This window comes from Orycteropus afer, unplaced genomic scaffold (assembly GCF_000298275.1).
Source record: "Orycteropus afer afer isolate SDZICR_OR568_19922 unplaced genomic scaffold, OryAfe1.0 scaffold00136, whole genome shotgun sequence".
In the NCBI taxonomy this organism is placed as follows: Eukaryota; Metazoa; Chordata; class Mammalia; order Tubulidentata; family Orycteropodidae; genus Orycteropus; species Orycteropus afer.
This window is the reverse complement of record NW_006921723.1, coordinates 693,559-708,114: the sequence shown is the minus strand read 5'-3', so window position 1 is coordinate 708,114 and position 14,556 is coordinate 693,559. Positions and strand designations below refer to the sequence as shown.

The window sequence follows — 14,556 nt, the reverse complement described above, 5'->3', positions numbered from 1 at the left end:
TTGATATATCTTTTTCCAACCTTTGATTTTTAGTCTGTTTTTGTCATTATCTCTAAGGTGTGTCTCTTGTAGGCAGCATATTGATGGGTTTTGTTTTCTCATCCAATTTGCAGCTCTCCGTCTCTTGAGTGGTGCATTTAAGCCATTAACATTCAGGGTAATTATTGATAAGTTTGAATTTGTTGCTGTCATTTTGTTAGGTGTTTTATCATGGTGTCCCTGTTTCACTCTTAATGGAAGTTCCACAGTCCTTCTCTTCCCCTGCCTTTTGAGCTGTGATGTGGTGTGAACCCCATGCCTGTCTCAGTGGCTGGTCTGCTGTAGTGGGCTTCAAACTGACCCCATGGTGCCCTTGGCTTCCAGCTGCCATGAGAGGCAGCTCCCCTCCTCCAACCTCAGCAGCTCCACCCCCTTTCTGTTGGGCGGGAATGGGCACCAAGGGACCCTGGGACTGAAGTGAAGTGAATGGAATGAGTTCTGACAGCTTTTCATTGAAGTGTTAGAGACAGGCAGGTCCATATGCAAGTCCTGCATTTTATATTTTAGTCATTCCCCCCCACCCCCAATGACCTCTACCTAGGGCAGGACATACCCCTCCAGAAGCCACCCCTATCCTTTCCTAACATCCTTCAGTACACACCTTTCTGACGGTTACCACTGAGATATCCAGCCTGGGACTGAGCGCTTTTCACTTGGCAGCACATGGCTGGAGTCTGCTGTCGACCTGCCATTGAGGCCCTACAGCTGTACGGTGTGGGCTGCTCTTTGTGCAGTGGCTGTGGTCCTAGGGTGCTGTGCCTCTTCCTCTGTTGGTACACACTCCAAGTGGAACTGCTGGACTGGTTGCTGGGCATGAAGGTCCATTCATAATGGGCTGGCAGCCTTGGTCCTCTGCAGTGGCCCTGTCACAGGAGTACCTGCTGAGGGATCTCTGTACCCACTGCCCACCCAGCTCCCCACGGACCCCAGGAGCAGCAGTGGGGTACCAGGCAGGCACCTTAGGCCTAGCCTGCCCCAGTATCATTGCATGGTGGCTCCACATGTGTCTCTCCTGTCACCTCCCAGAGTCTGTGGGACCATCCCAGCTAATGGCCAAAGGAACAGCAATGTGGTGTGTTGCCACCCTCAGGCCCGCTTGGGCTCCCCTGCTTAGATGAGAGCTGAGGTGTCTGTGGTTTTTGTTTGAACTATCCTCTTGATGGGTCTGGCTCTCTTCCCTCTGCCATCCTTTCTGTTTCTAAGAGAGAGAGAGAGAGAGAGAGACTGGGACAGGGAAGTTCCCTGCCCCAGCATCCCTGCATGCTGTCACCTGAGTGCTGTGTGTGCATCCTTAGTAGCAATTCAGAGCTGAGTGTGGTCTCCTAACTCTGCGGTTGGATCAGTGAAATCAGTGAAAAAGTGAGACTCCGCGTTCTCCATGGGACTGACTCCAGGAGATACCAGCGTTGGGTCCTGCCAGGAAGGGTCACTTGAAATACACGATGGGAAGGCTGGGCCACCACTGTCCCCTCCCCAGGCTCTGCAGTCCGATGCCGTTCTGCTATGTGGGGCACAGCCGGTGCTGCAACCTGCCTGTTTCCCTTGTCTTCTGGGCTGGTCTAGGAGCCATTTGTGGAGCCTCCATGGCGGTGGTGGGAGTCTCTGTGCTGAGGGCCATTTGGGCTCTCACTTGAATGCTTTTGTGGGGATTGTGGATGCTCCTGGGGCCAGACAGCCCACAGAGAAGAAGCGCTTTGCAAGTGGGCTGAGTGGAGAATGTTCCTCGTCTTGCAGCCCTGGATGGGAGGACCGGCTCCTAGTGGGGTACGAGACTCCATGGGGACCCTCGGGAGGAAGGTGCCTAGGCAAGGAATGGGCATTGGAGCCACTGGGGAAGGCTCGCTTCCTGCATAGCTGTGGGACCAGGTCAAGGGAAGAACGGGGATGGGCCCGTGGTCCCTCAGGGGCTGCGGGTGGTTGCAGACTGGGTGAGGTCAGTTACGAGCAGGGTCACTAGGGACACAGAGGGTTGGTTTTGGAGCGCTGCCTCTGATACCCATAGTCCCTGTGGTGGATTTGGGCTGCATAGACAGCTTGCTTGCTTGTGAACATCCAAGTTAAGTGGTCTTTGTAAATTCTAGTCTAGACCATTGTGCATGAAACCATGGAGTTTGTTTAAAGTGACCTCGTGTCTACATGCTGGGCACCCTAGGCCTGATTGGAGGACACCAGCTGGGGTGGGATGCTGTGAGGCACAGGGTGGATATAAACACTTAGGCACGGGAGCTTAAGGAGGGTGAGTATAGGATGCTCTCCCACTCCATGTTTAAGCATGGAGCTTTCAGGTGCTGCTGAGCCGGGAAGCTGTTGGCCTGGGAGTCGGGCTCTGTGACCACTGCATTTCCCTGGTGGGGGGCGCATGCGGCGTCACTGTGGGGCACCAGCCCCCCCTCTTCCCAGACCCACTTGGTGAAACCTCAAATGAGGCTGGTGGGGAGGCACAGCAGGACAGGTCACCTATCATGACCCTGTTGCTGTTGTTGTTATGTGCCGTCGAGTCAAACCCGACTCATAGCGACCCCTCCTTGGGTTTCCGAGGCAGTATCACTACGGAAGTAGGATTGCCTAGCCTTCCTTCCGAGTAGTGGCTGGTGGGTTTGAACCACCAACCGTCTGGTTAGCAGGCAAGTGTCTTAGCCGCTATGCTACCAGAGCTCCCAATGACCATGACCCTAGTGCCCCTTATCTGTAAAGTTGGTGTGAGTGTGATGAGGGAAAAAGTTCAGCTCCTGGGGGCCCCACAAGCATGGCTGCTCCTCCTACTCTGTACCCACCCCACCCCTGCCCACGGGCTGCCATCAGTCTTGCGGGCTAGGTCCGCCTTCCCAGGGCATCTGCACACCTGCTGTCAGTTTGCAGAGGTGGCGGTTTCTGCAGGGGGAGGGGGCTTTGGGGTGTGGAGGGGTGGTGAGTGCACGTCCACACAGATGCCAGAGCCTTCTCTCTCGGTTCCTGTTTCAGACTGACCCAGAAATCCCTCCACCATGTGGGTGTTTTCCTAATATGGTACTGGAAATCAGGGGACCTGCTCTCAGTGTTAGGGTCTGTCCCAGCCCTGGGGCCAGGCTCTGGACGGATGACCTGGATCTGACTTAAGGAGGAAAGCTTTGGGACCCAGGGTGAGGGATGGTTGTAGGCTCGCTCAGGTGGAGTTTGTTTTGGTGATGTATCACCTGCCTTGCTCTGGGCGGTTCCTGAGTGTGAGAGGCCTCCTGGGCCTGAGATTTCAGAGGGAGCGGCTCTTTGGGGTCAGGATCCTGGACTTGGCAGGGGCTAGGGCCGCCTGGGGTGGACATTGCTGGAGCAGCTGTCACCCCTTCCCCGAGTCCTGTTTCTGCCCTTCCAACAGAGCAGAATGGATGGACATAAGCAGGCAGATCACAGAGAGAAGTCAGGGTTGGGGAGGGCAGGTGGCCCTGTCATCAGTTGTTAAGGATACATGGATGCCCGTCTGTCTATGGGGTCTGGCTGCAGGCTTAGACCTGGCTGGTGTAATACCTGCTCCTTTAGAAACATGGTTTGGCGGGTGGTTTCCAGAGGTTTCTTTGACTCAGTTGTGTCCCAGGGGAGAAATCGGGGGGATGGGTTCTGGGTTGAGGCAGCAGACCCACTGGAGCTCCCCCAAGGGCCAAGCCATCATACAGACCCAGGCTGGAGGGATGGGAGCAGGTAGAGACCACAGTTAGGTTCAGGGCAGACGAGGTACAGCTCCTTACCCTTGTTCCCCAGTCTTGCCCACTTCCCCATTTGGTGGGTCAGTTGTTCCCCTCCTCCATCCCTCAGGGGCCTAGACCCATGTTCTGTCCTCCTTTTCAGCTGAAGCTTCCTGCCCTGTTCCCTTCACAACCTCTCTGTTCTGCCCTCAGCCTGACAGTTACCCTGCCCTGAGAGGCCTGGGTGGGGCCCTGGGGCCCTCCCCACAGTGCCTCCTGCACCTCCAAGGCCACCCCATAAGGATAGTAGAAGAGGCAAGGGCCCACTCCCATCTTGCTCCTGAGGCCCAGCTCTACTCGGTGCTGCCATTGCCTCTAGGGGAGGCTCCTCCACTGGGCAGACATTCATTACTGGGAACCCCCATCCCAGCAGGCCCCATAGGGACTGCAGGCCAGTGGAAGTGCCGTGGAAGGCACTGAGTGGGGGGGAAGGTTCAGGCCAGACCCTTGTCGAGCCTCCCATTGTACTTGAGGGGTCTGCTTTGGTCCTGGAGGGCAACTGCACATGTTGGGGCTGCCTGGCCAGTATTCTCACACTCCATGTCTCACCATTGTGCAGGCACAAGGCCATTCAGTAGGCTAGCACAGGACAGAATACCTCACCTCACTTGTCCCAGGCCCTGCTGGCCTGTGCGCTGGGATCAGCCCAGCTGGTTCTAGACTTCTGGGCAGCCAGGGCCCTCAGTCCTCAGGGCTGACACCCCATGGGCCTCCTAAGAGCTGAAGGCCTCTGTTCTGCCTGAGAGGGAGGGCACAAGAGCATGTGGCAGCCGCCCAGTCCCACTGCTGGTCACCTGACCTTCGCCCCTCTGGCTCCCAGGTGTTCTGCCTCCATGCCCGTCTGGCAGCAGCAGGACATCTGCTCAAAGACAAGGACACTCTGTGCCACTGGCTGGCTGCGCCTGTGCAGTGATAGCCCTGTGGGACCTGGCTCTAAATATACCAATGTGGCGTCACCAGGGCGGGACCCGTCAGTGGCAGACCTGGGGAAAGGGGCTGGTCTTGCTGCCCCAGGACCTGCCTGCTTGATGCCTATCGAGACATCTCACCTCAGATCACCTCCTGCTGATCCCTCTTAGATGTGCTTACAGACATGTCCCCAGGAGGAACACTGAGGGGAAGTCTTTCATTCAGCAGCACATCCTGGGGGCCCTGTGGGTGGAGGGACAGCTTGGCAAGCTGTAGGGTGGCCTTTCAGTTGCTGTGGTTACTTTTACATACCTCTGGAGGGGACAGACACACACAGTTGGCAGACTAACTCCCTAAGGCACCTCCCATGGTCCCCAGAGCCGGGCATGAGGGCCCCTCCCCTGGGAGGAGGCTGTGGGGATGGTTGAGATAGAGAAGCTAGGATCATCCTGGCAGGTCAAAGAGACCAAGTGAGACCTTGGCTGGATTGAAGATAGAGGACACACCGGGCTGAGGAATAGGGTCACCTCTAGAAGTTCAGCATGGCCTTCAGGTGACAGCGAGGAAATGGGGACCTCAGACCTATAGCCACAGGTGTACAAGCCCTGCACCATCTGATGGATCAGGGACTCAGATGGACCCTCCCCCAGACCCTGCAGGCCCAGCTCCACCCATGACACCTGCCCCCAGCCTATGAGACGCTCTCCTACTTCCTACCTGCCCAGCTAAGAGAATGAACACATGTTGTTTAAGTGGCAAGTGTACGACAGTTTGTTCTGGCAGTGACTGGAAACCCACAGCATTCAGTTCTGTGAGGACATGGGGACAGGCCTTCTGTGTCCCCAGGACAGTGTGCCTGATTAGCCTCTCTCTGGGCACTGACTGCTAGCAACCCTGTTGGGCTGTGTTTATGTCTGCTTATGCTCGGTTAGCCCAAGTCATGTCCAAGGAGGGCCATCGTTGCAGCCTCTTCAGTAGCCACTGGGGAACTGAGCCCAGGTGTCCCTGGGACTAAGGGCTGGGCCACATGTATACGCACACTGGTATATGCAAGGAATGCTTCTGGAAACATACAAGGAGATGCTGTAGAGGTTATGGGGAGAGTATTCACTGTGTGCACTTTGATGCCACTTTAATTTGGCTTGTGCGCCTGCACGACTTGACTGTAGCTAAAAACAAATTCAAGTGCATGTGTGTGTAGGGATGTATTGTGCTCACTGTGAATCACAGGGACCTCCTGCATCCATACTCCCCCACCCCCCACATACACACACAAGCCATCCTGGCCCTGCCATGAGCCCCTGGAAGCCTGCAGCTGCTAGGAGTTATTGTTGAGCTATGGGCGCTCTTTATGTATTGTGGACCATGTTTTTCACTGGGTATTGTTTTGTCAAAATTTTCGCCCCCAGGCTTTGTCTTGCTTGCTCACTAACAGTGGCTTTTCCTAAGCAGAGCTTCTTAATTTTGATGAAGTGCATTGTGTCACTCCCCCCACCCCACCCCAATGGTTAGTGCTTTGGGGCTCCTGAGAAGTCTTTGTGTACCCCAAAGCTGCAAAGATGTTCTTCTGTATTGCTTTTAAGAAGCTTTAGAGTTTTAACTTTTACTTTTCAGTGTGCGTTCACTTCTTAATGTTTGGTGTTTGAGGTAAATGGAATCACAGTATGTAGTTTTGTGACTTTTCACTCAGCATTGTTTGCAGTTCATCCTTATTGATGCAGCTGTGGCTCGTTCATTCCCACTGCTGTGACATTCCTCTGGAATCAATCTCAGTTGAATCATTCAGCTTTCAGTGACCTGTACTGTGACCTTGATCCCATGTGGCCATTGTGGTTGTGTTGCTGTGGGTTTTCTCCTTCAATGTCTCCTGGGTGACAGGGGCCGTTCTCCTTGAGGGTGAGGTTCTGGACTTGAACAGAGCCTCTGGAGGAGATGGCCTTTTTAGACCCGTGTCTTTATCTTCAAAATGGGATGATGATGATCATAGTCCCTGCCCCAGAGTGGCTGTCATAACTGAAGGAATTAGCTTGTGTCAGGTGCCTAGAAGCAAGGCCTGTTCATAGCAAGCATGGGACAGAGGTGGACTCCCTGGGTCCTGGGGTCTGTGCTTGCTCCGCTTCTCCAGGTGAAGCCATGCTGGTTCTTGGGGTTGGCTGCACCCTCGCCATCAGGTGTCCCAGACATCACTTCTGCCATACTGCTGTGTATTGGCTTGTGGTCTTAATTTGCATTTTCCTGATGACTAGGGAGACTGAGCCTCCAATCATTGGTATTGAAATGTTTTGATCCTGCTTTAAATAATGTTTTGAGACAAGTTAATGGAAGTAAAACACTAGAACAGAAATAACAAGAATATTGACAACAGTGTGAAAAATGTAACCAGTTGTCACTGATTATTATGTCTAGAAGCTGTGGAGTGAGAGTGGGTTTTGCTATGTATATTTTTACTGAAAATACTAATTAAAATGAAAAAAAATGTTTTGAGATAAAATTCACCATTTTAGCCACGTAAGAATACAATTCAGTAGTTTTTGTTGCTGTTATTTGCCATTGAGTCAGACCCGACTTATAGCGACCCCTCCTTGAGTTTCTGAGGTGGTATCACTACAGAAGTAGATTGCCCAATCTTCCGAGGAACGGCTGGTGGGTTTGAACCGCCAGCCTTCTGGTTAGCAGTCAGCTGCCTTAGGCACTATGCTACCAGACCTCTCAGTAGTTTTTAGTCCTTTCATAGTGTTGTACCACCATCACCACAATCTGGTTCTCAATTACTTTGTCACCCTGAGAGACCCTGTCCCTCCACCTTCCCCCTTGTAGCCCGACTTGACATCTGTCTGCAGATTTGCCTGTCTGGGAGGTTCATATAACTTGCCTACTTTTTCCTGCGTTGCATACTCTGTGCCTTGACTCTGCACGCTCTCAGTCTCTTTGGAAGGTCTGGATTTCACTGTAATCACAGTGATCAGTTTATTGCATATCGATCATTTCCTTTAGGGTTTGTCCTTTTTACGTGATAAATCCGTTAGTTCCCCTGCTCCAAATCAGATGGCAGGGGCCTGTCTGGGTCCTCGTAAACCAAGCGCCAGGTAGAAGCTGAGAGAGGAGGTGCATTGAGGGGCCATGTTGGCCCTCAGGGCCAGATGGGGGCTTTGCAGAGCAGGGCAGGCACTGATGGTGGCTTTTGTCTTGCAGATCCGGAACATGGTGGCGGTGCTGGAAGTCATCTCCAGTCTGGAGAAATACCCCATCACCAAAGAGGCACTGGAGGTGGGTGCTGCTGGAGCAGGGGCCACTGTGGTACAGCTCAGACTCCCATCCATTGCCTCCCTGAGCCCCCAGGCCTCTCTCCCCATGAGCTAGGAGGATTGTAGAATGTACCTAACTGGCCTTATGAGGACTGAGCGAGGTGAAATCCCCTCAGGGACCTCATGTTGCCAGCAAGCTTTGAGACCTAGTTGTCCAATAAGGCATTGCAGGGACTAGGTGATCTTAACTCAGGGACAGGCAGGGTGGTCCTCTGCTTGGTGGAGCCCTCAGCTGGAGGCCAAGGTCTTTGGGCAGCTGAGGCTTCACTATCCTGTGGGCCCCAGGTAGTGGGGTTGGAGGTGGAGCTATCACAATGCTCTTATGATGGAGAAGTCTCTCCAAGGCCAGGCGCCCTGCCCCACCCCTCACTACCCACTCTGTTGCAGGAGACACGGCTGGGGAAGCTCATCAACGACGTCCGCAAGAAGACCAAGAACGAGGAGCTCGCCAAGCGGGCCAAGAAGCTGCTGCGGAGCTGGCAGAAGCTCATCGAGCCTGTGCACCAGGGCGAGCCGGCGCTGCGGGGACTGCCTGGTGCTGCTGGCTCTGCCAATGGGGGTGCTCACAACTGCCGACCAGAGGCCGGGGCAGCCCCTGGGCCTCGGAGCATCCATGACCTGAAGAGCCGCAATGACATCCAGAGGCTGCCTGGGCAGCGGGTGGACAGGCCAGGCAGCCGCAAGCGCCGGGGGGACCAGCGTGACCTTGGCCACCCTGGACCACCGCCCAAGGCCGCCAAGGCCAGCCATGAGCCCCTGGCCCCCAACTCATCCCCCCTGCCTACCAATGGGATCAGTGGGAGCCCGGAGAGCTTCACTGGTCCCCTGGATGGCAGTGGGCATGTGGGTCCTGAGGGCAGCCGCCTGGAGCCTAGTGAGAATGATAAGCACAGCACCTGGATCCCAGTCAACGCTGTGAGACCGCACACCAGCTCGCCGGGCCTGGGAGCCAAGGCCGCCTCACTGCAGCCACTGGACAGGGTGGATGAGACCCCAGGGCCTCCCCACCCTAGGGGCCCTCCTCGCTGTTCCTTTAGCCCTCGGAACTCACGGCACGAGGGCCCCTTTTCCAGGCAGCGGAGCCCATATGTGCCCAAGGGCTCAGCGCCCAGCACCTCACCACGGCCCCCATCGCTGGAGGCCACACAGGCGCCTTCACCGCTCCCACTGGCCCAGCCCCCCACACCCCCCGTCCGGCGGCTGGAGCTGCTGCCTAGTGCAGAGAGCACAGGGCGCTGGCCTGACCAGGCTGAGGGCCACCAGAGGCTGGCCGGGCCTGGTTGCAAGGCAGGGGTGCCGTCAGCTGAGCCACTGCTGCTGTTACCGCGGGCAGGCCGATCCCCGGACTCTTCCAGGGCGGACAGTGATGCTGCCTCCTCGGGTGGCTCAGAGAGCAGGAAGAAGAAGCGGTATCGTCCACGTGATTACACAGTGAACTTAGATGGGCAGGGGGCTGAGGCGGGGGTCAAGCCTGTGCGGTTAAAAGAGCGCAAGCTCACCTTTGACCCCATGACAAGACAGATCAAACCCCTGACTCAGAAGGAACCTGTGCAGGCTGAGAGCCCCATGAGCACCGAGCCACCTCGGACAGAGTTGGATGCACAGGAGCCCAAGGGTGGCCTGCAGAGCCCCTTCGAGCAAACGAACTGGAAGGAGCTGTCACGCAATGAGATGATCCAGTCCTACCTGAGCCGGCAGAGCAGCCTGCTTTCGTCGTCGGGTGCACAGACGCCAGGCGCGCACCACTTCATGTCGGAGTACCTGCGGCAGGAGGAGAGTGCCAAGCGGCACGGAGCCCGCGAGACGCACGTACTGGCACCTCACAGCCCACCTGCGGACCTGCCAGGGTGCACGCGTGAGGTCACGCAGGATGACCTGGAGCGCATCCAGGCCCATCAGTGGCCAGGCGTGAACGGGTGTTACGACACACAGGGTACCTGGTATGATTGGACGCAGTGCATAGCACTCGACCCACATGGTGACGATGGGCGCCTGAACATTCTGCCTTACGTCTGCTTGGACTGACTGCCTAGTGGGCGGTGGGGTGGGTGTGGAGGCCCAGGGGAGGTGCCTGGGCTGGGGCAGGCGCCCCCATGCTCTGCCCTCACAATTCTCCTCCTTTTGTGAAATGCTGCTACCAGTTTACTAACAAACTTGCATAGGAAGGACTGCGGGAAGGACGGCAAAGCGAGTTCCGAGCGCTCCAGCAGCCAGCTAGATGGAGTGTGGGTCCCGCCCCTAGATGGTGCAGACAACCCTGGCCGCGTGGGCTGGGCGCAGCTGCAGGCAGGCACAGAACACTTGTGGAAGATGTTACCTTTAACAGAACCGAGAGCACGCGTCTTATTTATTTGCATTTGTTTGTGTTGTCATTTGGCCCTGCGGTGTCTGGGAGGGTGGGCATGAGCGTGGCCTTTGTTGCTACATGCTCAGCCCAGCCCAGTCGCTACTGAGCCTTGTTCCCGGCCTACTGGCCACCAGGTTCAAGCCCACGTTCCCCGGGCAGCCACACATTTTTTATCTGGTTTCAGTTACAATCTTGTTTCTAAGGAAATGCTGCAAAAAAATTTAATTTTTCAAGTGTTTGTTTTCTCCCGTTCCACCTGACCACCAGCCAAACTTTCTCTCTTCTCATCCTTTCTCTCTTCCTGCTCATATCTAGAAACTCTCATCTTTCTAGAGTGCCCCACCCAAAAAGCCCCACAGAAGTCACCGAGGGTGCTACTGGGGTGTGTGTTATGCTGGGCAGAGGCGGGGCCTGTCTGGGCTGGAAACACTCGTGACCATTCCTTTAGTCGTTTGCCTTATGGTTATCTGTCAGAAACGCGAATTGCAAAAACAAGGAGCCTTAGTGAATGTACAGTACCTAGACTTCTGGGTCCCCAGGACGCAGAAGGGGCAACTTTGCTATTTGGTCCAGTAAGTGGACACCTTGTGATATAAATGTGGAAATAATAATAAAAAAAAAAAAAACCATTTGCACAAACTAGCCTGGAAGTGGTTTCTGATTTGGTCCTTTGCAGCCAAACCAGCCCCTCGCACAAGTCCTTTCTTGGAATCTGGATGAGCTGGAAGGTCTGGCCACTCCTCTGATTATGGCCCCCCAGCCCAAGTGGGAGGCAGGGCAGGTGCTGGTAGGAAGTCAGCCATCTGCTGTCTGTGTAGAAACTGTCATCTCCCCCTAAGCAAAGCCAGATGACGCCCCTCCCACCTCTGGGGTCACCTGCTAGATTTGGGTGGCAGAACTAGGGTCACATGGAGGCACGTTACTGTCTCCAATTACACCTACCTGCCTCACAGACACTTGGAAGCAAGCTCAGGCCTCTGTGAGGACCCCGTGACACCACCAGGGCAGGGGACCAGACAGATCCTGCTGTGAGCATCTCCTTCACTCCACCCTCAGATTAGAAATGTGGGGGAAGGAAGCTTCCATGTGGAAAAGAATTTGAAGGGGAAAAGGTATGACAACCCCTTCCTGTGGCCACTTCCCCATCTTCTGTTTCTCCCCCAAAATAACATTTGCCTACCCCTTGGCTTGGCCCCAGGCTGCTTTAGTCTCTGGCTGGTATGTCTATTGTTTAAGAACTTTTCTCCTTTGATTATAAAGTGATCAGCTTTTTGTTTTTCCCTCTCATTCCTGAAACCCTAAGCCAGCCAAAATTTCCTTTCCTAGATTTTTTCATTCTGGAATTGGTGATCTTGTCTGTATCACTTAATCTCACAGATAAACACACAGCTCCCTTAAGAGGACTGCCCCACCATGCACACCCAGGGCCTAGGAAGGTTCCAGCCTAGGGGACCCCAGTCAGCCCCAAATCCTTGTTTCAGAGCCATCAGGGGTTTCCCATGTGGCTTGGTGCATAGCTGCTGTATCCAGGCTGCATGGCTCTGCTTATCACTTGACTTGTGTGCACAGGTATCCCCACACACACACTTGGGGACGAGTGCCTACCCCGGATTTGTGAAAGGGATCCAAGGATTAAAAACAGAACACGGCTGTGAGGTTGGTATGAACCTTAGCAGTGCTGCAGAGCCTGTAACTAGGTTCCTAAGCTCTCTGCCTGCTTTCTCACCAGAGATGGGGGTGAGGTACAACCAGCGTGGCTGCCCCCAAAAGTAATGTTACTCCCAGGGTTGCAGGTGCAGCTGGAGGATATTGCGGTGCAGAGTTTCATGCCACATGAGCATCTCCTGGGCTTCAGGACAGGCCGCTGTTCCCCACCTCCTACCCAGGGGGTGTCCTAAGCATCCAGTAAGAGTACGAGTATTTCCCACCCTTGAGAATGCAAGGATAAACTCTTCCCAACATTTAGGGGATCAAGTTGAGGTTGCCACATCCTAATCTGTCAATGATTCTGTAAATACTGACCACCCCTCCACCCCAAAAGCTGGATGCACGTGATTTTGGGAACAAGTAATTCCTTTAGTAGAAAAACACCCTCTAGCCCTCCTGTGCTGGGCTGCCCGGTCCCCGAGCCTCATGGTCGGGTCTGGTACTCCCAGCCTTCAGAGCCTAGAAACCAACGGGGCCTACCCTCAGCATGGGGCCTCAGAAACCAACATCACAAGGCCTTTTCGGCAGAAAAACAGGAGGGCACATTAGCAACCTGGTTTCTTCTCGCAGCCGCTCCTCCTGATACCAGGAAATACAATTCTTGTCTCACTCACGAGGGAACAACCACTCGGGGAAACTAGGCTGATCGACAACATTAGTCTTTATTGGACAGTACACCTCAAATCGGTTTAGTAGCGTGGTTAGCAGCCACCAACAGACTGCTCCCGAGGGCACAAAGCAGAGGGTTTTTAGGACTCATCTGTCCTACTGCAGTGGTGGCTTGCGTGTTGCTGTAAGGCTGAGGCTATGCCACTGGTATTTCAGGTACCAGCAGGGTCCCCCATGGTGGACAGGTTTCAGTGGAGCTGCCAGAGTAAGGCAGACTGGGAAGAAGGAAGGGGCCATCCGTTTCTCAAAGAACTGGCCAGTGAGAACTTGAGGGTCGCTTTGAGTTGGAGCTGACTGAACGGCACCTAACAACAACTACAAATAGTATAATTAGCTTGTGCATACTCACAGATTTTCTTGGAGAATTTTTCCAGGAAATGGGAGGCTATAGATAAGGTTAATGTTAATAAGGTGTGTGTACAGGTCAGGTCATAAGATGGTGTCACTCACAAAGGTGTCTGGGAGGTTCATCAAAGTTTATTCTGGGAAGCTGTACCTGCAGAGTTGCCACGTTCACCAGTTTGAAACCTCGGGTTGGATATTTGGCTCCAGAGGTTCTTGAGCAAAGTTCAACACCCAGTCACTTGCACATGCACAGATCGCTTAATCAGATTGTTGTTAGGTGCTGTCAAGTCGATTCCAACTCACAGTGATTCTACGTACAAAAGAACGAAACACTGCCTGGTCCCACACCACCCTGACCATCTTGCTATACCTGATCACATCATTGCAGCCACTGTGTCAATCCATGTCATTGAGGGCCTTCCCCTTTCATTGACCCTCCACTTTACCAAGCATGATATCCTTCTCCGGGGAATGGTCTCTTCTGACAACATGGTCAAAGTAGGTAAGATGAAGTCTGGCCATTCTCGCTTCCCAAGGAGCATTTCTCCTGTAGTTCTTCCAGGACAGATTTGTTAGTTCTTCTGGCAGTCTGTGGTACTTTCAGTATTCTTTGCCAACACAACTCAAAAGCATCAACTCTTCAGGCTTCTTTATTCATTGTCCAGCTATTTGTAGACATAGCTGGTTAAATCTTCTTTAAGCTACATGTCCTCTGCTTGCATATTTGTAGGTACTCATTTGTGTCACTCCAGATGGGTGTGGAGTCTATTTTGAGTTTTTTTTTTTTAAACGGGACTTTTTGCCTGCTGGGTGTTAATTCTGGACCCCGGGGGTCTCTTACCGATCCTGTCTCATTCCTCTCTAAGAGAAGTAAGTCACTCATAATTCTTTATGGGTTAATGGATGGCAGTGTCTTCTGGAACTGCTTCCTGCTGAGCAGGGGTGCTGGCCTGGCTAACAGTAAAAGTCTCTCTTGACCTTGCAAAAATGGCATGCAGGCAGTATCTTCTGACCTCCTCTAATGCACAAGACGATGACAGTCACCGTCAGGAGCCCAAGGCTTATTCCTATAAAGCCAGACATGCCGCCACCCTCCAACCTTTTACCAATTCTGACACCAACTGTCCCTCCCAGGGCACTCTGCTAGGCTTGATAATTCGTTGCAGTGGCCACAAAGAAGTGACAGACAATACTCACAATCACGGGATTTATCAGGGAAGTGTTGTTGTTGTTGTTAAGTGCCGTCGACTCGTTTCCGACTCATAGCGACCCCATGCACAGCAGAACGAAACACTGCCTGATCCCGCGCCAGCCCCACAATCCCTGCTATACTCGAACCCATCATCGCAGCCACTGTATCAATCCATCTCCCTGAAGGCCTCCCCCTCTTCCGTCGACCCTCCACCCTACCAAGCATGACATCCTTCATTGTCCAGCTCTCACATGCATACCAGGCGATTGGAAATATCATGGCTTGTGTCAGGCGCACCTTAGTCCTCAAGGAGATATCCTTGCTCCTCAG

General features: G+C 53.9%; 1 protein-coding gene across 1 annotated transcript in view; it reads left to right on the top strand.

Moving 5' to 3' along the window:
• The window catches only part of MED26 (mediator complex subunit 26), a 49,258-nt gene extending 39,267 nt beyond the window's left edge, over nt 1-9,991 (top strand). The window contains exons 2-3 of the mRNA XM_007945319.1: nt 7,854-7,928; nt 8,354-9,991. Coding sequence (XP_007943510.1) covers nt 7,854-7,928; nt 8,354-9,991 — 1,713 coding nt within the window. The remainder of the gene's footprint in view (nt 1-7,853; nt 7,929-8,353) is intronic.
• The last annotated feature ends 4,565 nt before the right edge of the window (nt 9,992-14,556 follow it).